We start from the raw sequence: 22147 nt of genomic DNA, 5'->3' as shown, positions 1-22147 counted from the left end.
TTGCTAATTTGGCTGAACACACAGAACTGTCTGTAATTTCCACCCCCCGCCCCCCGCATCTGATGGTGTGCATTTAGAGGAACTAACAAAAAGGACTCCTCAGAGGTGAAAGCCTGTATTTTTGCACGCCCCTGGGATTCTGTTAATGGTATCAGAGGTCATTTTTTTTCCTTTTAAAAACCCTCCAATGCACTCAGTGCTGGCATTTTTAGCAACCATCACCTCTTTATTTTTCCTTTGGCCCCAACGCTCTCTGTAGGGGGCAAAGACCACGGTGGGGAGGGCAGCTCGGTCAGGGGAGCTGAGGTGCGTGTGCCTCATGGCAGAGGGGGTGATGGTGGGAATGACGGAGTCAGTCGGGGCTTCTGTCTGCACACATTGAACAAACTTTTCCCTCCACGGAGCTCAGGAGCTACAGGGAGCTCCACCTACAGACCGCCCTCCGAGACGACAGCCAAAATGAGAAGAGGCTCCAGACAACGTAAGACATCGCATCTATAGAAAATATTTTTAGCAGATGTGCGCCCGAAACTCCGCCTTGTGAAAAGCAGACCAAGCGCTCCTCACACACACCTGCCCCCGCCACCGAGACAACCAGAACCACGCCACCCACCCGGACGAGCTCCTGCGGGAACGGGCCTCGCGAGTTCTCCGGCAGGTTGATCGGAGGGATGACCCAGTCTCTCTTCTGCCTCTGCAGGCGCCCATCGCTCCTGGCCGGCGGTCGTGGGAACACTATTTCTTCAATTTCTTGGGGCCCCTTTGCGTTGAAACACAAGAAGACATTCCTGAGTACCAGGAGAAACACTTTCTGAAAGTTCATCAGTGTCAGGGGGTACCTGGAAGCGTAGGCATCACAGTTCATTACCAACAAGAATAGAAGTCCGGCCCTAACCGGTTTGGCTCAGTGGATAGAGCGTCGGCCTGCGGACTCAAGGGTCCCAGGTTCGATTCTGGTCAAGGGCATGTACCTTGGTTGCGGGCACATTCCCAGTAGGGAGAGTGCAGGAGGCAGCTGATCGATGTTTCTGACTCTCTATCCCTCTCCCTTCCTCTCTGTAAAAAATCAATAAAATATATATATAAAAAAATAGAAGTCCGAGAGGCCCTTTCCTCGCCCCCTTATGAACATAAGAAGCCCTGGTCCGCGTGGCTCCGCTAGTTGGGGGGCATTCTGTGTACCGAGGGGTTGCTGGTTCGATTCCAGGAGGAGCACATGTCCTGGCTGCGGGCTCCATCCCCAGCAGGGGGCGTGCAGGAGGCAGCCGGGCAATGTCTCACTCTCACATTGATGTTTCTCTCTCTCTCTCTCTCTCTCTCTCTCTAACTCAATTTTAAAATCTTTAAAAAGTAGTAATAAAGAGCACTGTAAAATTTTCAGGCTAAACTGTTCATTGGAAAACTGAATTCCAAACAATTTATTATGTGGCCCAGCTGTGTAAACTGTCTGCAATTTCTACAAACCACCTTAGATAGCAGTTAATATGGAGGCAAATGTAACAGATCCTTTTATATATTTCTCATTAGTTTAAACCACAGCTCAAGTAATGCGCTGCTGTACATTAAATTTAGATCTTGATGTGCGACAATATAATTTGAATTCCGAGAGAATTTTAATTCGTCCTGCTAAGGAACGTCTCGGATATTTATGACCCTATTAAATCGCACAGGATTAATGCTGTAATTATTCTAAACCTATGTCAGCCGGGATGGATGCTGCACACAGGGCATTAATCTCTGCGGGTGCCAGCGTTTTCCTGTTTCTCCGTATTTCTGTGGCCACTGTGCCCACTAGCCCTTGCGGCTCCAGTGGGAATATCCAAGCTGGTTTGCCGCGACACTTCGCACCACCAACAATAAAAGCAACTTTTCACTCGATTCGTCACCAGTTGCTCACTTTCTATTACCCTAACGGCATGGTTCCCCTTCCACAGTTAATCGTTTCACTGATTACGCTCCACATAATGAAAGCCGGACGCTGGCCTCAAAGAAAAATGATACATATTTTCCCTCCGATATGTTTATTCGTATTTGATTACTGGTGTGCATATCGTACTTACCATTAAATACCAGAAATGAATGTGTGTCCTCTTATCTTTCTCGATACCATAAATACAGAAGATGTAAGAGTCACAGTTTACAAAATCATAAACCAGAATATATGAGTGTGGAATCCCCTCAGACTGTTCTCCAATTAGCTCAAAGAAGTAGAATATTCGAATGAAGAATGGAATCATAACTGCACTGAGGAAATTATTGTATCTTATTTACATTTCTTAACATGGGGACTTATCCAAAGTAAGTGCTCGATCCATTTTTGTCGAATTGAATCCGACTGTCCTGAATCTTACTTATTGTATCCTGGCTTATAGCAGCTTCCGCCAGAGGGAATCACATTATTCCTAAGGGCCATGTTGGTGGGTACATAATTCCCACTCCCCAATTCGATGATTAGGGGACAAGACAAACCCCATTGACCTGCCAGAAGCACTTTCCCGTCACTACCGTAAATCCGGACTCACACCTCAGACATTCGGCTGGTGAAATCTTGCAAGGGATTGTTTCTTTTGGGGTTCATATTTAAGAGCGTGTAAAGCTTCTAATAAATTTAAAACAAACGGCTACTTCTAATATCAGTTATAAATCTCAAAGTGTAAACAAACCTGGTTCCAATATGAGTTCTGGTTGCTCAAAACACATTTTGTCCACATATCTTATAAGATTGAAAACACAACAAAATACTCTTGGAGGGACTGAAGTTGATGAAAATTCAAACACTGGGCATCCATCCACAGGTGTGAAGCAAAGGGTGCTTGTGGTTCCAAGTGCACAATCTGACGGGAGCTGTGGGTGCCCTACCTGCGGGGCAGCCCCCGGCGAGGCGGGCTGGAGGCTCAGGCTCACAGCCACCTGCCACTTCTCCTGTGTCTCCTGGTCGTGGGCGTAGACCAGGAACCGGGCGCGCTCGGAGGACAGGGGGAAGCTCCTGACCGCGTACACCACGCCGTCCTTGTCCACCTTGAAGTCTGCCGGCTCGCTGCTTTCATACTGCACTTTTCTCTTCCCATCGCAGCTGCTGAACTTCACTATAAAAGAGAATGCGCACGTTACACTCCAAAAGCAGAAACAACCAGCACCAAAATCTGCGTCCTGCTCAGGCTAAAGGGTACAATGCAGTTCACACGGAAGACAAAAGGTGCGTTTTTACCTCCTGCCAGGGATCGTCACAGTAGAGAAGATCAGACTGTGGCTCTGAGTCCTTCCCCAGCGTCTCCTTGTGGCACAGCCTTTGCCTCTCCTCCCCCTCCCCTGGGCCCTCAGACCCACCTGCTTTCCCCATGCCCCTCGCTGACATTGCCTACCACTTCCCAGCAAACTCCTACACATCCTTCAGAACCCGGCAGAACCAACCCCTTGCGCTCCTTGTCCATGCAGTCATCTGAACTCCACTACCACAGTCTCCTAGCCTGACATTCCCCAGGAGAGGTACTTGTGAGTACATTTTCTCAGCTACCTAGCATTCCCTGCATATTTCCTGGAACTCAGGAATTAATACCTAATTTCTGAATGAATGCTACAAGGAAGACAGTGATAGCATTTATTCAAGGTGAATGCCCACTCTACTCTAGAAGGACAAAACCTGTGATAATTAAAAGGTGAACAATTTGCAATTTCTAGTCTTCATGGCACTTGTCATAGTTCCTTAAAGCAGGACGAATTTTACACATTTTCAAACAAATGAAAATAAAAGTGTATGTCAAAATAAATGTTAACTAGAAATATCTATGTCTTAAGAGGGGAACAACAAAAAAGCCTTCAGTATCTTCATTATCTCTCTCTTACATGTGATGATCTAAAGTTAAAGAAGTGTTTTCTTAAAAACAATCTCTATCACTTATGTCTCATCAGATGACAAAAGTTAAACGGCGAACTTACGAATGTAGAACTAGACATGTGTTAAGTCGGAATAAAATTATAAAATAATGAAAGCGTTCTTTAAGAAACATCATTTGCTTTGAAATCCTTAATCATTCTCTCTGAAGAAAAATTACACGGGAATAGCGGGAATAGCATGAGGGATCAACGAAAAAGCAATTTTATTTCGGTTCTGTAAACATGTGAGATTATGTCCTGACCATAATTCCACAGGATGCATTTGGGAGGGCACCAACAGGCACACATTACAAGACAGAATCACATACACCATTTGCCTCTTTCAAGGATCTAAGGAAATTTATGAATATTCCCGTCCCACATACGCATTGATGACAGTTCTTTTGTTTCTATTAATATAAATTCAATGAGATGTGCTCAAGAGCACATATAACAAGCCTGTTTATTCCCCTCCATAACCATAAAGTCCTCGCTAACAGTAATAAAATACTTCACTGGATATATTATTTTCCACATAATCCCATATATTTCATCTTTCAAACAATTCAAAATAAAAAGTTGTATCTCACACTAAGCTATTATACCTCACACTAAATTATGTTAAACCAACGTTATTTGTCTTTGGAATAGAAGTGTCCCCGAAGATACTTCATTACCCAACCCACATGACCTGCGATTTGAAAGTGAAAAATGGGACTCCTTTCTCTAGAACAATGCCATCTACTGCTTATTTTTTATGTCCGACGACACAATGAAAAGAAGTATTGTTTGGGAGGACCCTGCTGAGCCATCAAAATGAAAAACTTTTATCATCTCTTTGTATAAAAAGTACCTTTCATATCACACGCGGTATTCACGATACTGAAGACCATGTGATCTGGAGCAGAAATATGACCCATTCTCCTGCACTTTCCCACTCGGGCATCAATCCTCCCTGACTCGCACCGGGGAGAAGCGTCTGCACCCTGGGTGGGCTCCTCCCTGCTCCAGGCCACTGCCGGCCACTCCATGAGTTCCTCCCGCCCGCTTACCCTCTGTATCACTGTAAATATTACCCAGTATGCAACACTCTCAATTACTGTGCCCGTGGTCTCTTTGGTTTAACTTACAACATATTCTAAAACATTTCGGCCCAGTCAGACAGATTTCTCAGTCATTTCCTGCCCCACTGTGGCCCACACCCACGGGCATCACCTTGTCTGAAAGCCCCACTCCATTCTCCATGCCCAGCCCCTACCCCCCCCACCCCATTCTCCATGCCCACCCCCTACCCCCCCACCCCATTCTCCATGCCCACCCCCTACCCCCCCCACCCCATTCTCCATGCCCAGCCCCTACCCCCCCCACCCCATTCTCCATGCCCACCCCCTACCCCCCCACCCCATTCTCCATGCCCAGCCCCTACCCCCCCCACCCCATTCTCCATGCCCACCCCCTACCCCCCCACCCCATTCTCCATGCCCAGCCCCTACCCCCCCCACCCCATTCTCCATGCCCACCCCCTACCCCCCCACCCCATTCTCCACGCCCCCCTCTCCCCTCTTCACCCCCCCCATTCTCCACGCCCCCCTCTCCCTTCTTCACACCACCACCCCCATTCTCCACGCCACAGCTCCAGAGCCAGGCCTGCAGGCCACAGTGCTGGCACCATCAACGGGGTGTCCCTCAGAAGACAGCATCTACGCCCTCACTTGAAGAGGCGCTGCATCTTTCATTTTACTTTTAATTTGTTTTTACATTTCTTGTCCATGGAAACACAATACCGCAGGGGCTTCAAACAATTTGGCTTTGTATTAGGCTGCTGGTAGTGAAAGAAAAAGAAGGAGTATTTGATGAAAGCCGGGCACTGAACAAGACGCTTAGCTTATCTACTTGAACCTCAACTATTGCCTCCCGAACTGGGGCTCGTTATTTCCATTCCACGGAACAGGAGAAAGAAAGCCCAGAGACTCCTGTGCCCATGGCTAGTTGGCTCCCGGTCTCCTTCCTCCTCCAAAAGCCTAAAGGAATTGAAATACACGCGTCTTAAGTTATTGAGAAGTAACTTAAATAAACAATGAAGGTAAAGAAATGGCAACGAGGTTAGATAAATGCCTGTGAAGAGGATGAAGCCACATTCGGTCTTGGAAAATGCTACCGTCAACAGCATCTTCAAAAGGAATTCTTCACTGAATGTCCTACGGGGCAGGCGGCTGGAGCCCCCGACGGCTGGGGCGCGCATTCTACAAGAAGAGGAAGATTCCCGCTCGCTGTGGCTGGGGACTGACCGTTCTGTTACTCTGGTACTCAGCTGCCCAATGGATTCAGGTGTCAGAGCGACGCAGGAGAGAACGAAGGAGGCCTTGGAAAAACGCGTCGCGTCAGCCAAGAAAATGTGTCCTTTCCTACACGGGTCATCGCGCATCCCCTGAGCGAGAGGGGGCTGAGCTCCAGGGGGCCCGCACTGGAGAGAGCCCTTTGGAGGAAGCTGCATAAAAGTCGGTGATTTAGAGACAATTACTCGTTCTATCACCCCCGTGCGACCTAACCTATAACCAATACGAACGGGTTCAATACATATGCTATGAAATCATTCTGTGCTTTTAAAACAAATGCTCGTTCTCCTTTGCTCTAATGTTAAAACAAAATAAGCAACATTCTGGGCATGACTCAGCTTTACAGAAACGTTTCATCTGATACAATTCCGGTTGTACACACACTCAGTGGACTCCACACCATCAATGAAAATGAGTCCATTGCCAACCGACCAGGGTTTCCTCGGTGAAACCTCAGCTCTAACTTCTTGTGGTTGCGAAGTGAGGCATGTACAGGGCCTGGCTCACATGTTTAATCAATGACAGCCAGGTTTCACTGTTTTCCAGCCACAAGTTAAAATACTAATTTCAATGGGCGATATGGACGGAGTCATGTTCCCCCAAATCCACAGGTTGATGTATTAAGTCCCAGCACCTTAGAACATGACTGGAATGAGGACATGTCTCTTGAAGTGGTAGTGAAGGTTAAATAGCTCATATGAGTGGGGCCTCTTCTAAATTGACTGGTGTCCTGATAAGAAGAGGACATTTGGACACAGACACTCATGTTCATGGAGGAAAGAAACTGGGAGGACATAGCAACAGGTGGCCATGTGCAGCTCAAGGAGAAGGGTCTTTAGAGAAACCGAACCTGCTGGCCCTCAGTCCTGGACTTCCAGCCTCTGGAGGTGAGAGAAAGGAGGTTTCTGTGTGTAAGCCACCAGTCCGTATTATTTGAGGACAGCCCTGACAAACGCATACAATGGGTAACCCCGCAACATCCATGATGAGAGAGAATCATGGATCAGCTGCCTCCTGCATGCCCCACACTGGGGATCAAGCCCTCAACCCGGGCATGTGCCCTGAGCGGGAATCCAACCGTGACCCCCTGCTTCATGGGTCGACGCTCAACCACTGAGCCATGCCAGCTGGGCTCATCCTATTTTAACATGTGTTTTTTTGAAGAAAAGGTGACAATACATAAAAAAAAAAATAATTAAAATGCACCCTTAGCAGTGAAACTATTTTGTAGGATAGTCGGTGGATACATGACATTACGCATTTGTCAGGACGGACCTGTACAACCCAGAGTGCATCCTGCTGTCACCTGTGGACTTCAGTTAATGTACCCTATTGGTTGTAACAGATGCGCCCCACTAATGCATACGCAAGATGTTCAGACAGGGACCCCCCACTCAAAGCAGAAACTCTAGACTTCATTAACATAAAAGAAAAGGAAATTTCCTTATGCGACTAAAAAAAAAAGTCTTGATCCACCAGATTATTATTTAACTAGAGGCCCAGTGCATGAATTCGTGCATGGGTGGGGTCCCTCGGCCTGGCTGGCGATCGGGGCTGTCTCGCTCACTCTGCAGGGGAGGGACCGTGGGAGGTTGGCCGGCTGCAGGAGGTTGGCTGTGGGCGTGCAATGACCAGTCGTTCAGTCTACTGGTCGTTAACGGTCACTTAGGCTTTTATATATATAGACTATTATTTAAACTACTCTATATAGAACTAAATGGGTTCTTTTGGCTAAAAATATCATAATATTAAACAGGAAATTTATTATTACAGTTATTGCATAGTTTACATAATATGGAGTTATTGTGTTAACATGATTAATACAAAATTAAACATCAGGGAAGTACCTTCTACTGTTAAAGCAATATTTCAAGGTAATGTTAACCATAAAACCATAATATCCTTATAAAATATTCACAGAAAACCACGGATCTGACATATTAAATGCATTAGCAGTTTACATAAACCATATGAATAAAAAGTTGCAAATATTAACATATGGTTTACAATTTTTGCTCAAGTAAAACATCACGTCATATTTAGAAACTGTTGTAAGAAACACTGCAAAATATTTTTATTCCTACACATGCCTCGGCCTTTTTGCATTGTCTTCCCACACTCAGTGCTAGTCATGCAGCGTATTTTACGCGTTGCCAGTTCATTAGTAAACTGTCTCATCATAAAGATGCCGTCACGCGTTAGCACCTTGCTATTGTGGCCCACCTGGCCCCTTCCTGGCCTTCTCTCGGGCAACGCTCACGTATGTGGCCACACTCTGGAATATGAAGGCTCCGGGAGGCATGACCGAGTCACCAGCAGTTCCCGTTTTTCTCCCCCTCCCAGACATTCAGAAAGGCCCCCGTCTCGTCTCCCTAGATCTTAGGCAAGACCACGTGCTTTGCTTTGGTCATGACGACCTGGGGGCTGAAGTGACACACACCACTTCCCAGCAGGAGCACTGGAGAGTCCAGACCCTCTTTCTCCGCAGGGGCAGCCATGAGAGAACATGCCTGAGCCCTGGAGAGAGTGCTGGCCTGTGGACCAAAAGGTCCTGCATTCAATTCCGGTCAAGGGCATGTACTTTGGTTGCAGGCTCCTCCCTGGCTCGGGCCCTGGTCAGGGCGTGTGCAGGAGGCAACCAATTGGTATGTGTGTCTCACATCAATGTTCTGTCTTTCCCTCTCCCTTCCACTCTCTCTAAAAGTCAATGGAAACATATTCTTGGGTGAAAATGAACAAGAAGAAGATTGAACAGCTGGGATGAGGGAGCACCCCCCCCCCCCCTCCATGGAGAACTGCCCCGAAGGGTCGCCTGCCTCCCAAAGGGCTCCGCGTGAGGAAGTGGGGTTCTGTGCTGGGCCCAGAAGACGGACGGTGCCTGTGAGTGCAGCGCGTCCCAGCCCAGCATGTCTGCTAAGACCCAGCTCGAGCGAGGGGCCTAACCCCTTTCAGTCCAGCCAAATTAGCATAAAGTTTATATGAAATGAAATACAAGGGAATCAAACTTACTGTAGATTAAATTCATAAAACAAAAAAATATTTCTCATTCTTAAAAGCCTTGGTATATCCCCAACAAAAGAAAAAAATATTGCAGCGGTTCTCAACTGTGGGTCGCGACCATCGGAAGACACATATAGCATATCAGATATTTACATTACGATTCATAACAGTAGCAAAATTACAGTGATGAAATAGCAACAAAAATACTTTCATGGTTGGGGGTCACCATAACATGAGGAACTGTGTTAAAGGGTCGCGGCATTAGGAAGGTTGAGAACCACTGGATTAAGGTATTACATATGTGTCCTTATCGCCCCATTGCCCCTCCACACCCCCCCAACTCATGCCCTCACCCCCCTGTTGTCTGTGTTCATTGGTTAGGCCTATATGCATGCATACAAGTCCTTTGGTTGATCTCTCCCCCTTATCCCCACCCTCCCCTACCTCCCCTCTGAGGTTTGATGGTCTGAGCGATGCTTCTCTGTCTCTGGATCTGTTTTTGTTCATCAGATTATGTTGTTTATTATAATCCACAAATGAGTGAGATCATGTGATATTTATCTTTCTTGACTGGCTTATTTCGCTTAGCATAATGCTCTCCAGGTCCATCCATGCTGTTGCAAATGGTAAGAATTCCTTCTTTTTTACAGCAGCATAGTATTCCATCGTGTAGATGTACCACAGTTTTCTAATCCATTCATCTACTGATGGGCACTCAGGCTGTTTCCAGATCTTAGCTATGGTAAATTGTGCAGCTATGAACATAGGGGTGCATATATCCTTTCTGATCGGTGTTTCTAGTTTCTTGGGATATATTCCTAGAAGTGGGATCACTGGGTCAAATGGGAGTTCCATTTTTAGTTTTTTGAGGAAACTCCATACTATTCTCCACTTGAGTTCTATTAGAGAATCTGTTATTTCACTTCCTTTCCAAAAAGTCATGTGATATTTAACTAACACCTGTATACAAGTTGCCACAAATAAAAGAAAGGAGTAAAGATCTATGATACTTGTCTTTGATATGAAATTGAAAAATATAAAAACAAGCCATAGAGATGATCTAAAAGAATGACCACAACATCAAAACTATGAAGTTTAGACTTTCAATAGTCCCATGATGCTGTGCATACAATTCTCTATATTATACGATTGAAAAAGCAGTGAATGATCACATTCTCCCTTTATGCCTTTAAATAACTCACAGAGACTGTCAGTTGCTGTTTCCTTCTTTGATATTCTTCCTCCAGGCATCTCTATGCCATGAAAGTCAATAGAAATGGTTTCCTCCGACAGAATCCAGCTAGAAAGATACAGAATGCTCAGTGCCCAGGAAGAATTGGTCTCCTTCCTGCAGAATGTGCTCATGAACAGATTGCACTGCAGGGCCACCGCCTCTGATTGAATGACTGGCGGGGCACAGGGTGTGTGGAAACTTCCCAACAGGACGGTCATTATTCTCTGAAAGTTGATGCAATTCAGTCAGCCCTATGCTTCAAACTATTCATCTCAATTAAACAATAAAAAGGACCCTAGTTTACAATTTTTGTAAGATGTTAATTTTTAAAGAGTTTCTGTAATAAACTTCACTGAAACCAGAAATCAAAGAGTTTTTGTAGTAATTTACTGAAGACAGAAATTCTTAACTGGAGTTTGCAAAAACACCACTAGAAAGGGAAAAATAAGCCTTGTAACTAAATCTATTCAGCAATGTGGCCTCAAAAGGTGCCACAGAGACCAGAAAGAATAAATGCCCCCCCGAAAAGACAGATGTTTTATTATAAGACGCGGGCACACCAGGGTAAAAATCACGTGTTATGTTTTATGGAACTTGAATGCTCATTAAGCAGATTAGCCCTACTGGTATGACATGGTATCCCAATAACTGAGATTCAAGCCCACTGAACTCTTACACAATCACATCCAAAACCATTTGCTGATTGTAAAGTTACAAAACAAACCGGTGAGATTTTATCCTAAACACTTAGAGCAACTTAAGAAATATTAATTTCTTTGTGCACACTATTAGGAGAAAAAGGTCATGGTCATATACAAATAAATAATATATACAAAACAGCTCTTGAAAATTTGCCATAACAACATATAACTTATAGTTTAAAAGCTGAATTCCCAATTCTTACTGCCTATTTCCCCAAAAGATACATCAGTTCACTACCTACTGGAAACCACTTCATAAATAGTGAAGTTGGATGTTCTACAGACAGCAAACTATAAAAATTTAGCAAAAGCAATACCAGACCCCACAATATTACGCACATTATTTCTAAAGGCTATGCTTTCTGAACATTAGCAACATGTGCATTAAGTATTTAGTATATGCGGGATTCCATAAAAATTTCATCCATGTGACTAGTTATTTCATAAAGCCAATGAAGTTACTCAAAGCAATTACATAAATTCCCTAAGTTACCAACGCAATTCAAGTACTAAAGAGCAATTCACACATTCTAATATAAGTTCCATTCATGCATTATTACTGGATAAATATCACTGTGTAACCTGGAAAAACGCACCGTCTCCCAGCCCACCTTTTTATTCTTGTCTCAGCCCACCGTTTTAGGCATGATTGCATAAGCCCGACACAGCTGTTCACGTAGCATGAGCGTACTCTGCCAACAGCCTACAGACAGTATGTCTTAGATCCAGTTCAACTCGCTCTGATCTGCCACACGAAGCCACATGGAAAACGAGGGCAATTGATCTGACACATCATTCAAAAGTGGGCTGTGATTTTAATGCACTAACATCCCAGTGATCAAGAGCTATTTACAGGTCACGCGTTTGATTTCACACAACCTGTAAGCGCTTAAGCTGAACAACGCTCTCCTGAACGCCACTGCGGTGCAGATGTTATACTTTATGCTTCCTCCATCAGTACAGCGTCCAGAGCTGCCGTCCTTTCAAAATGCTTCCATTGGTGTAAAACAAACGAAAACCCAAAAAATCCTCTTCGAAAAGTCCCGTCCCTCCATCCCAGCCCCAGGCGGCGGGTGTCACCGCTGTGAACACAGCGCCAGCAGTTGGCATAGCTCAACGGTTCTCAACCTGTGGGTCGCGACCCCTTTGGCGGTCGAACGACCCTTTCACAGGGGTCGCCTAAGACCATCCTGCATATCAGATATTTACATGACGATTCATCACAGTAGCAACATGACAGTGATGAAGTAGCAACGAAAATAATTTTATGGTTGGGTCACCACATGAGGAACTGTATTTAAAGGGCCAGAAGGTTGAGAACCACTGGCATAGCTGGTCACGCCACCTTGTTCCAAATACACAATGAAGGCTGAGAACCACTGGCATAGCCGCTTCCACGGACAGTCATCAGCCTCCCCCTCATTAGTGGGTTGACATTTCCTCTTGGAGAAACGATTCCGCTTCTCAATTACATGGAAGCGGATGGGATTCATTGTGACGTGGGCCGTGGCCTGCGCGCTGCTGGCCGTGGCTTCAGCGGGAAACATCTCAGGGGCGTGAGGGCTCTGCAGGGGGCATGACTCTCCTCCCTTCCCTGCCTGGCGCACTGATGGCCGGCCCTCAGGTACACTCAGGGAGGGTCAAGGTGGCTTTACATTTTACAGAGATAAAGATTTCGCCCATTTAATTTGGCCCATTAAATACGCCAGGCGGTATGAAAGGGTCTTTATTACACTAACCACGCTGATGTGAAGGCAAGTAGCCTGGGCACATACTATCTGCTTTCAACTCAGCTTTTCCCAAAGTCTGCATGAGCGGCAATAACCGAGTTAGGATAAGCCAGTGCCTACATTCTGTTCTGGTAAGCAGATAAGCAGAATGCCTTCCAGCCTGAAGGCCTCCACAAGTGCTCCTGTTTGAGAATAACACATTAAAAACTCCATTTTCAAAAATCAACTTGGAGTGGACCTCTGACTTCCAGAGGCATAAACATGAAATAAAACTTCAGATGTAAATAACTGACACAATGCCAGAAAACACACATCTAGATGGGAATGATAAAATAGTTATGAAATGTGAAGTTTTCACCTAAAAAGACTATTTAAAAAAAAAAAAAAAGAGGGATATAGCCTGGCCGAGTGGCTCAGTTGGCTGGGCATTGTCCTGAGCATCGAAGGGTTACCAGTTCGATTCCAAGTCAGGGCACATAGAGAAGGCAACCGATCGATGTTCCGATGTTACTCTCTCACATCGATGTTCCTCTCTCTCTCTCCTCCGTCCCTTCCCCTCTCTAAGCATGTCATCAGGTAAGGATTAAAAAAATAATAAAATAAAAAAAGAGAGAGATAAGCACCAAAAACAGATAGAAATACAGGTATGAAGGAGACTTATAGACAGAAATACAGGTATGCAGGATAGCATGGAGTGGCACAATGGGTCCATGTTTTTGATCCATCTACCACACCACCTTGTTCCAAATACACAGCAACGACAATGAAGTCTAGAGAGTTAAACCAAGACAACATCTAGGCATGCTCAACAGTTAGGTGAATACCCAGAAATAGAATTAATGTAAGCTGCTACCTGGATAGAAAGCAAGCAGGGACAACTGGAAGTTCAATTTGCAAAGGAGAGAGGCTTGAAGGTGAGCGGAAGTGGGCACAGCATTCCGGTGCCACCTGATATGATGCGATGCGGCTGGGGGCCGGGCGGGTCTGGGCAAGGGCAGGCTGAGAGGAAAACCAAACCCCACTCACAAGGAGCCTGCAACCCCCAAACTGCCGCACATCCAGAAACCGGCTGCCAAGGGCAGCCGACAAAATCAACCGCCGGAACCTAACGGACTCCACATGAAACTGATTTCATGGGACCTGCTGGGCCCGCTGGTCCGACGGCCCACTCCTCCGTCTCTAAGATGCTTCGTGGTTCAGTCCAGGACCTTCCCTTCTCGACAATCTCACCCCATGGATCGCAGCCAGCCCACAGGTTTTCAAAGCCACAGGCAGCACGAGGACTGTTGAGTGTGTATGTTCAAGTCGGGACGGTTCCCCTGAGATGCAGAGCTCCACATCCAACGGCCTCCTGCTTCCTCCACGGGCAGCTCACGCGGAACCGGCGCCAGAGCCAAGCTGATGCACTCCCGCCCCCAGCAAACTCCCCGGGAGACAGGCAGCCCAACTGCTCAGGCTACGCGTCTACGGGTCGATCTCGACTCCTGTCTCGTTGCAAATGTGATCCATTTGAAAGTCGTGCCAGCTCTACTTTCAAAATATGTCCCCAAAAGGGCCATTTCTCATCACCTCTACCGCTACCTTCTAATCACCAGCCATTATCTGCACTGAGTCACGTCTGGGGCCTCTGAGTGGCCGGTCAGTCCCACTCCTCATGACACCTGTGGTGGCCTTTTAACACATCAATCAGATCCGGCTAAACCAAATCCTTAACGGAGAACACAATCCTTCACAAAGCCCCGCTGGGAGCCCCCTGCTCCTTGCCTCCCGTCCTACCCCCCCCTCCCCCCCCACACACACACCCCGCCAGCTGCTGCCTCCACATAGGCCAGCTGACCTGTGACCCCTCCAACAGGTCAAATTAATTCCTGCTGCAGGTCCTCTTCTGTATATTTGAAATATTACACAAGGCACGATGGAGGAGAGGAAAAATCAAGAGTAGAAACAGCAAAAAAAAACCTGGAAAACCAGCAAGCAATTCAGTCAACTGTCCAGGAAAAAGATTGTTAGGTTCGTTTTGGTCTTTGTAGACTTTGTGCCGATTAAGGTTACTTTTCCTTAATTTGTCCACCCCCCCCCCCCCCCACCACACTGTCTTTCAAACATCACGCGGCCTCCACCACCACTGGAATTTGAACACGTGCAGGAGGAACGCACACGTCCCAACCAGATCCCAGCAGTAATGGCCAGGCCGGCAGCAGCCACACAGTGTGGGCCGTGCGCACTCATGCCCACATGAAGTCCCTTCAGAACTGGGCACAAGTGAGAACTAACAAGGAAACCTGTGCGCTCAGCCTCTCAACCTCCGATGGTGACCTAGCTTCAGTGAGTGGGGACAGGACGCCTTCCTCTAAGGAGAGAAAGAGGGAAGGTGGGTACTGTGCCCACTTTCTCAGAGCCAACAGCACAAGTAAATGACATCACTAACTTGTTTTCTACATATTTGTGGGCACCTATCTATCTACGCATAAAAGGTTAGTGTTTAGCACAATACTCTGAACGGAGTAAGTAGTCAAATATTACTCTCACTAGAGGCCTGGCGCATGAATTCATGCATGGGTGGGGTCCCGCTGACTGGCCTGCAGGGATCGAGTCGAAACTCACAGTCCAACACTGCCTGCAGCTTCTACCTGCCGAGCGGAACGCTCATCCCAGCCCCCCTGTGCCTGCTGGGATGAGTCCTGAGCAGGGGAGGCTTGTGCTGCCACAGCAGCGCTCAACAGCCATGAGCCCTGCGTCTGGCGCCCTCCCAAGGGGAGCGGCCTGCAGGACTGGGCTGAAACCAGCTCTCTGACATCCCCCAAGGGGTCCCGGATTGCAAGAGGGCACAGGCGAGGCTGAGGGACCCCACCGGGCCATGATCAGGCCTGGGAGGGACTGCAGGAGGCCTCCAGGGGTGTCTGGCCCATCTTGCTCAGTCCTGATTGGCCGGAACCCAGCAGCAAACTAACCTACCGGTAGGAGCATCTGCCCCCTGGTGGTCAGTGCACATCATAGCGAGCAGTTGAGCAACCTTAGCATATCATTAGCATATTACGTTTTGATTGGTTGTTCGGTTGTTCTGCCATTCAGTCTATTTGCATATTACCCTTTTATTATACAGGATCACTGCTGTTTCTGGGTAAGGAGTTCAGAATGCTTGTGATGTACCTCATTTGGACATCATCACAGGGGTGGGGAACCTTCTTTCTGCCAAGGGCCGTTGGGATATCTATGACATCATTCGTGGGCCATGCAGAATTATTAATTTAAAAATGAGCCTGCTGTATTTGGTTAAACATTTCATCAACTCACCCCTAACGCCATGGCAGGGCCAGACCCAACGATTTCCCAGGCCTTAGACAACCACAGGCTGCACGTTCCCCACCCCTAACCTACAACGATCCGAATACTTTCATGAGCTTTTTTGTTGTTCTTACAGTAGTTCCCCACCTCTACACAGAGGGAAGCTAAAGACCACAGGTATAAATTACCTTGTCACACTGAGAGGTGGCCTGGCCTTGCCGACTGGAGTTCTTGGGGTCATCTCACAGGGCACCCCCCACATTTCAGGGCCAAGGGACACTTCCATTTCTGGTCAAAACGAAAATTATCCAACTGATTCCTGGTCTGCCGTTTCAGGGGCAGGCAGAGCTGGATGCGGCAAGGTCCCTGATCTCTAGAGTTTACATTCAGCAAGAAGGGCCTGCAATTACTAACAGTAAAGTAAAGCGACACAGAACAATATGGACAAAACCAAAGCTCCTGACATTCATATTTGAGGGGAGGAAAGCAATCAGTGAGAATGTGATGGACACGGCAGCTTGGGATCTAAGCACAGGAGCACTGCAGGACTCAACAGGCTGCGTGGGGGGAGGGGAAGTCAAGGGCTTCATCAGTAATAGGGCCAGAGCCCCGCAGTGACCTTGTCCTCACAGAGGCAGCCGTGTTTCTGTCAAGAGCGGGGCTGCCGGGCAGCGTGGCTCAGTGGTTGAGTGTCAACCTATGAACCAGGAGGTCAGGGTTTGATTTCGGTCAGGGCACAGGCCTGTGTTGTGGACTTGATCCTCAGTGTGGGGCATGCAGGAAGCAGCCGATCCATGATTCTCTTCCATCATTGATGTTTCTATCTCTCCATCTCCCTTCCTCTCTGAAATCAATAAAAATCAATAAATTTAAATAAATGAATAAGAGCGGTGCCGGGACCAGCTCAATTGCGCACCCCCCGCCCCCGCCTTTGGTAAGGATGAGCATTTGTGAAGGACTGTTTCCGAGGGCTAGTTTGTCTGGCTCGGTGCGTTGAGGACAAACCATCTTTGTGGGGAGGAATTTTTATGGGCGGAAGTCTCCTCCAGGGATGGCAGTCTGCAGGTAACTGAAATCCCTGAGGCTGGAAGAGGAGGTGCCAGCAAAGGCACCAACTGAAGATCTAGTCACTGATGCACACGGACGGGCTCACAGAGGTGAGGGCAGCGTGTGTGTGACACGCGTGTCTGACAGCAGGATGACGTGTTAAAATGTAAATGCCCTACGGTCTTTATAAAAAAGCTCAGCATTCCCCCTTTCCTGGGCCCCTGGGTTAGACCGGTTAATATGAGAAAGACCATCAGTGGCACTTTTTAAACACGGGGATCATTCAAAAATACACAATCTAATATGCACGATGTGATTATAAAGCAACAGGACTGATTCCACAAATCACACAGAGGAATCGGATTCATTATATAACGAGCACGTCCTGTATAAATTACAGCCCAACCAACGGGGGCGCTGGGTCTGCGCTTTCATTCCGAGTACAGTACAGCAGCAACTTCCCCACCTAATGAGATGAATTATTAATAAAGCTAAAAGACACTAAATAAAAACCCTGCTTTGTACAAAGGCCAACTCTAATCTCATGTATTTTATAAGTAATCTTCAACAAAACACTATAATTTTAAACCCTATTGAACCATACTCTCAACTAGTCCGACATAGCATCCTTTCCTTTGAACAGAAAGAAATGGCGCTGATAATGCGATTTTTATCATTTAAAAAATTATCTTTATTGTTAAAAGTATTACAGATATCCCTTTTTTTTTTCCTTCATTGACCTCCTCCACTCCCTTTCCATCCTCTCCCCAGGCCTTCACCCCACTGTCTGTGTCCATGGGTTATGCATATAAGTTCTTTGGTTAATCTCTCCCCCCTGCCTCCCTACCCTCTGAGATTCCACAGTCTGTTCCATGCTTCTGTGTCTCTGGATCTATTTTGTTCATCAGTGTGTTTTGTTCATTAGATTCCACATATGAGTGAGATCATGTGATACTTGTCTTTCTCTGACTGGCTGATTTCGCTCAGCATCACACTCTCCAGGTCCCTCCATGCTGTCTCAAGGGGTAAGAGATCCTCTTTTTCACTGGTGCATAGTATTCCATGGTGTACATGGACCATAGCTTTTTATCCACTCGTCTACTGATGGGCACTTGAGCTGTTTCCAGGTGTTAGCTATTGTAAATTGTGCTGCTATGAGCATAGGGGTGCATATATCCTTTCTGATTGGGGTTTCAGGCTTCTTAGGATACATTCCTAGAAGTGGAGTCGCTAGGTCAGATGGTAGCTTCATTTTTAATTTTTGAGGCAATTCCACACTGTGTTCCATAGTTGCTGCACCAGTCTGCATGCCCATCGGCAGTGCCCTCGGGTTCCCTTTCCTCCACATCCTCGCCAGCACTTGTCCTTTGCTCATTTGTTGATAGCAGCCATTTTTCTTTTGTTAGGTAAAAAAATAAAAGTAAAATGAAATAAGCAGTGGACTACAGCCAGCAAACCCAGACCTGCTATGGTTCCACCACACGGACTCGCTCTAAGCAGCCTTGGGTCTTCATCTCCTCGGCGGGAGTGTGGGGCTCTCACCGATGGCTGCTGACAACTTGGCGGCACTAAAAATATGCACCCGGGCGTCGGAAACCCCACGTCGGAACAGGTCCCGGGGTGCCCATCACCGCCCACGCCGCTCTCAGGATCGTTGCTGTGTCTGTTTTTCTTGCTGTTGAGCAGGTTGTAAGGGAAAGCCAATGGCTTCTCTGGGGCATAAAGCAAGGAGAACTCCTACAGGAATAAAATTATCTTCAATGGATGTTTCTCCAGCTTTTAAAAGCAACACACGCCAAAGCCAAGGTAAGACCCACACATCACATTCCATGGAATTATCTGTGAAAGGGCAGCCGCGCTACTGCGAGGCAATCCCCTCGGTTACTCAGGGGGCCTCTTCGTTAGAGGAACGAGCCTCGTTGGCATTAATCAACCGTGACGCCTCACCTAGGTGCCCGTCTCTTGCTAAGATGTCATCACAAGAAGCCACAAAAGCGCACGTGATGCTGTCTGACACACAACGCTTCCTACAACAGACCAGTCTTTCATCACCATGTTTTCATGAATATAAATCCTTGAAGACCAAACGACACCAGTACTTTAAGTTTCAAATTGTGTGTTGTGCCCTTTGAAAATAATGAATGTCAATGAGAACAGGTGAAAAATAATTCCTCTTTAGAACAGTTCTTTGGAACTACATAGTAAGGACTACAAAACAGGTGTAACTTTGGAAAATAAAGATAGGCATTCGAGATAACCAAGGGCACAATCCATGGTTTCTCTTAATTTACAATGTTGGTGGGATAAATGCTCCTTGAGTAAGATAAACTTAAAACCTACAAAATCCCTTGGAAGTTATATGACAGAAAACCAATCTGACTCTACCTTGGGTTTAATTTATGACGGGTTTAAGTTAATTCTTACAGGACATATTTTAAAGTTTCTAATAAACCAAACTCAGGATTTGTTATACAGCAGAAATTCTCTATTCAGTTCTTATCATAATAGCCAATATAAGCATTCTATTCCAAGTTTTGGCTTTTAATACCAGAGCATTCTTTCTCTCAGGTTCAAAGTCATTTTTCTGAGCAGCCTGTTTTATATGCACACACTACCTTTTGATAATTATTTCATGGATTACTGTGCAGACTTTAGCACAAGCAACTTTGTTGAATACCTTATTGTTTTTCCAGGCGGTTTCAAATCCCTTGATGTTTGGCAAATTTTTGCAAAACTAATGAGGTTAACCTTCATTTTTCAGACTTGTAGACTTACTTTATGTTAACACAGACCCCTTAATTAACGATGACTCATTGTCAAGGACTTTTAAACTTAACTTCCCTTTTGGCAAAGTCTTCTAAGTTCAAGGTAGATCCTAAAATGAAAAGTATGTGAAACTTTCTTAAACAGTTCAGGGCAATTAAATACACATTAATCGCGCATAAAGTAAATTAGATTTATTAAACTATAGGCACCAGAACTAAAATTTAAAGGAAACTTAATAACGTTTTTCATTTTTAAAAGTTCCCTTTCATAGATTCATGCTATGCTGGCTTTTTCTCTGTTCTATGCCTAAGCATATATAGTTTCGTACAAGATAGGAACTGAGAGAGGAACAGGAAATATAAAAGGGAATTGGGCAAGTTTTCCACCATCAAGAAACACACAGTCTCTACATTTCTCCAGCAAATTCTGTGAACTATGGTAACATTACGATCAGCACAGTGGGGATTAGAGAAATGAGGCTGAGAAATTAAAAAGCTGAAGTTGACCTTTAAGAACAAGATTAAAGAGAGTATGACAAAAAAGTATGAAGTTGGCTACAACAAATATTTGCTATGTAGAATTTTAATTTACCTCCAGTTTGTAGGAAAACATGTCTCCCCTACAGAGAAAGGCCACATGTAACTTGCTGAAAGTTCCACCAGCTGGATTAGAAGACAAATGGGTACCTTGTTTTGAAATACAAATATGCAATCTCAGAATGCACCCCTGAGAAGGCAAAGGGGAAATCCGATTTTAAAACACTCCTTCCTTGACCCCCTCCCCCCCTCCCCAAGATTATCTTTGTACAGTTTTGTGATGAGGTTTCCCTTTTATTTTATTTTTTAAATCTTTATTGTTGAAAGTATGACATAGGTCAGCCGTGGGCAAACTACGGCCCGAGGGCCGGATCCGGCCGTTTGAAATGAATAAAACTAAAAAAAAACAAAAGACCATACCCTTTATGTAATGATGTTTACTTTGAATTTATATTAGTTCACACAAACACTCCATCCATGCTTTTGTTCCGGCCTCCGGTCCAGTTTAAGAACCCATTGTGGCCCTCGAGTCAAAAAGTTTGCCCACCCCTGACATAGGTCCTTCTTTTCCCATTAACCTCTTCCAGCCCTCTCCTGTCCCCCTGCCCCCAACAGGCCCTCGCCACCCCATTGTTAGCGTCCATGGGTTATGCATATATGCAGACAAGTTCATTGGTTGGTCTCTTCTCACCCACCCACCCACCCCTGCCGATTTTGTAATAACAGGAATTCACAGAATCACTGAATTCTTGGTTTGAAGTATAAAAATATGCTTTGCACATAAGCCCTCTCATCTTATGCTACTTTGTTTTCTAATTTCCCTAAGTCACTGTCCGAGGGGCTGAACGCGATTTCCGTTACTGAAAAGAAAACATTCAAGTCTGCCTGGTTCTTTGGTTTCTCAGTGAAGATGCACACACAGCTCTTGAGTGAAAACATACCTCCCAGTTCCCAGTTCCCATGATTCCCTGCTCAGCGCACAAAGTCATAACAGGCGTGTCAGCATGAGAACAGGGATGAAGTCCTCTGGCCGAGGGAAATGGAATACAGACCGGGGGCCGGGGCCAGCAGCGCCATTATATCCGACTCGCTGACCCCTTTCAAGTCCTGCCCCGCCTCAGCCCACACAGGCCTCCCTGAGCTGCCCTCCTTCCGCCCGCTGGACACACACCCACCTGAGAGCCAACGCTCGGGGTGACAGGGCATTGGTTGGTGAGCCCAGCTCTCCCTTTCCGTTATTGCAAGATGCCTGGTCTGTCTTGGTTTTTTCAGCTAAAACTTCCCCTCCATCGCCGGCTACTTAGCAATCGGTGAAGGCAAAACTCCGGGAGCTCTCCCGCTCCCTCCGAAGAAGAGACTGGGCTGGAAAGTCAGTCATGCATGTGCCTGTGCGCCCAGCACCACTGGGAGCCCAGCAGCACTGGGAGAGCCCAGCGGGCCCAGCAGCACTGGGAGAGCCCAGCGGGCCCAGCAGCACTGGGAGAGCCCAGCGGGCCCAGCAGCACTGGGAGCGCCCAGCGGGCCCAGCAGCACTGGGAGAGCCCAGCGGGCCCAGCAGCACTGGGAGAGCCCAGCGGGCCCAGCAGCACTGGGAGAGCCCAGCGGGCCCAGCAGCACTGGGAGAGCCCAGCGGGCCCAG

At 46.5% G+C, this 22147-nt stretch overlaps 1 protein-coding gene across 1 annotated transcript in view; it reads right to left on the bottom strand.

Moving 5' to 3' along the window:
• The window catches only part of CDH2 (cadherin 2), a 195929-nt gene that overhangs the window by 48628 nt on the left and 125154 nt on the right, over positions 1-22147 (bottom strand). The window contains exons 3-4 of the mRNA XM_070421240.1: positions 2860-3086; positions 614-760 (exon numbers count right to left, since the gene is read on the bottom strand). Of these exons, the coding sequence (XP_070277341.1) occupies positions 614-760; positions 2860-3086 (374 nt within the window). The remainder of the gene's footprint in view (positions 1-613; positions 761-2859; positions 3087-22147) is intronic.

The sequence above is a fragment of the Myotis yumanensis genome, unplaced genomic scaffold (genome assembly GCF_028538775.1).
Source record: "Myotis yumanensis isolate MYYU_CA2020_CCGP unplaced genomic scaffold, mMyoYum1.0.hap1 SCAF_7, whole genome shotgun sequence".
Classification (NCBI taxonomy): domain Eukaryota; kingdom Metazoa; phylum Chordata; class Mammalia; order Chiroptera; family Vespertilionidae; genus Myotis; species Myotis yumanensis.
Note: the sequence above shows the minus strand (reverse complement) of the source record. Positions and strands in the feature narration are given on the sequence as shown.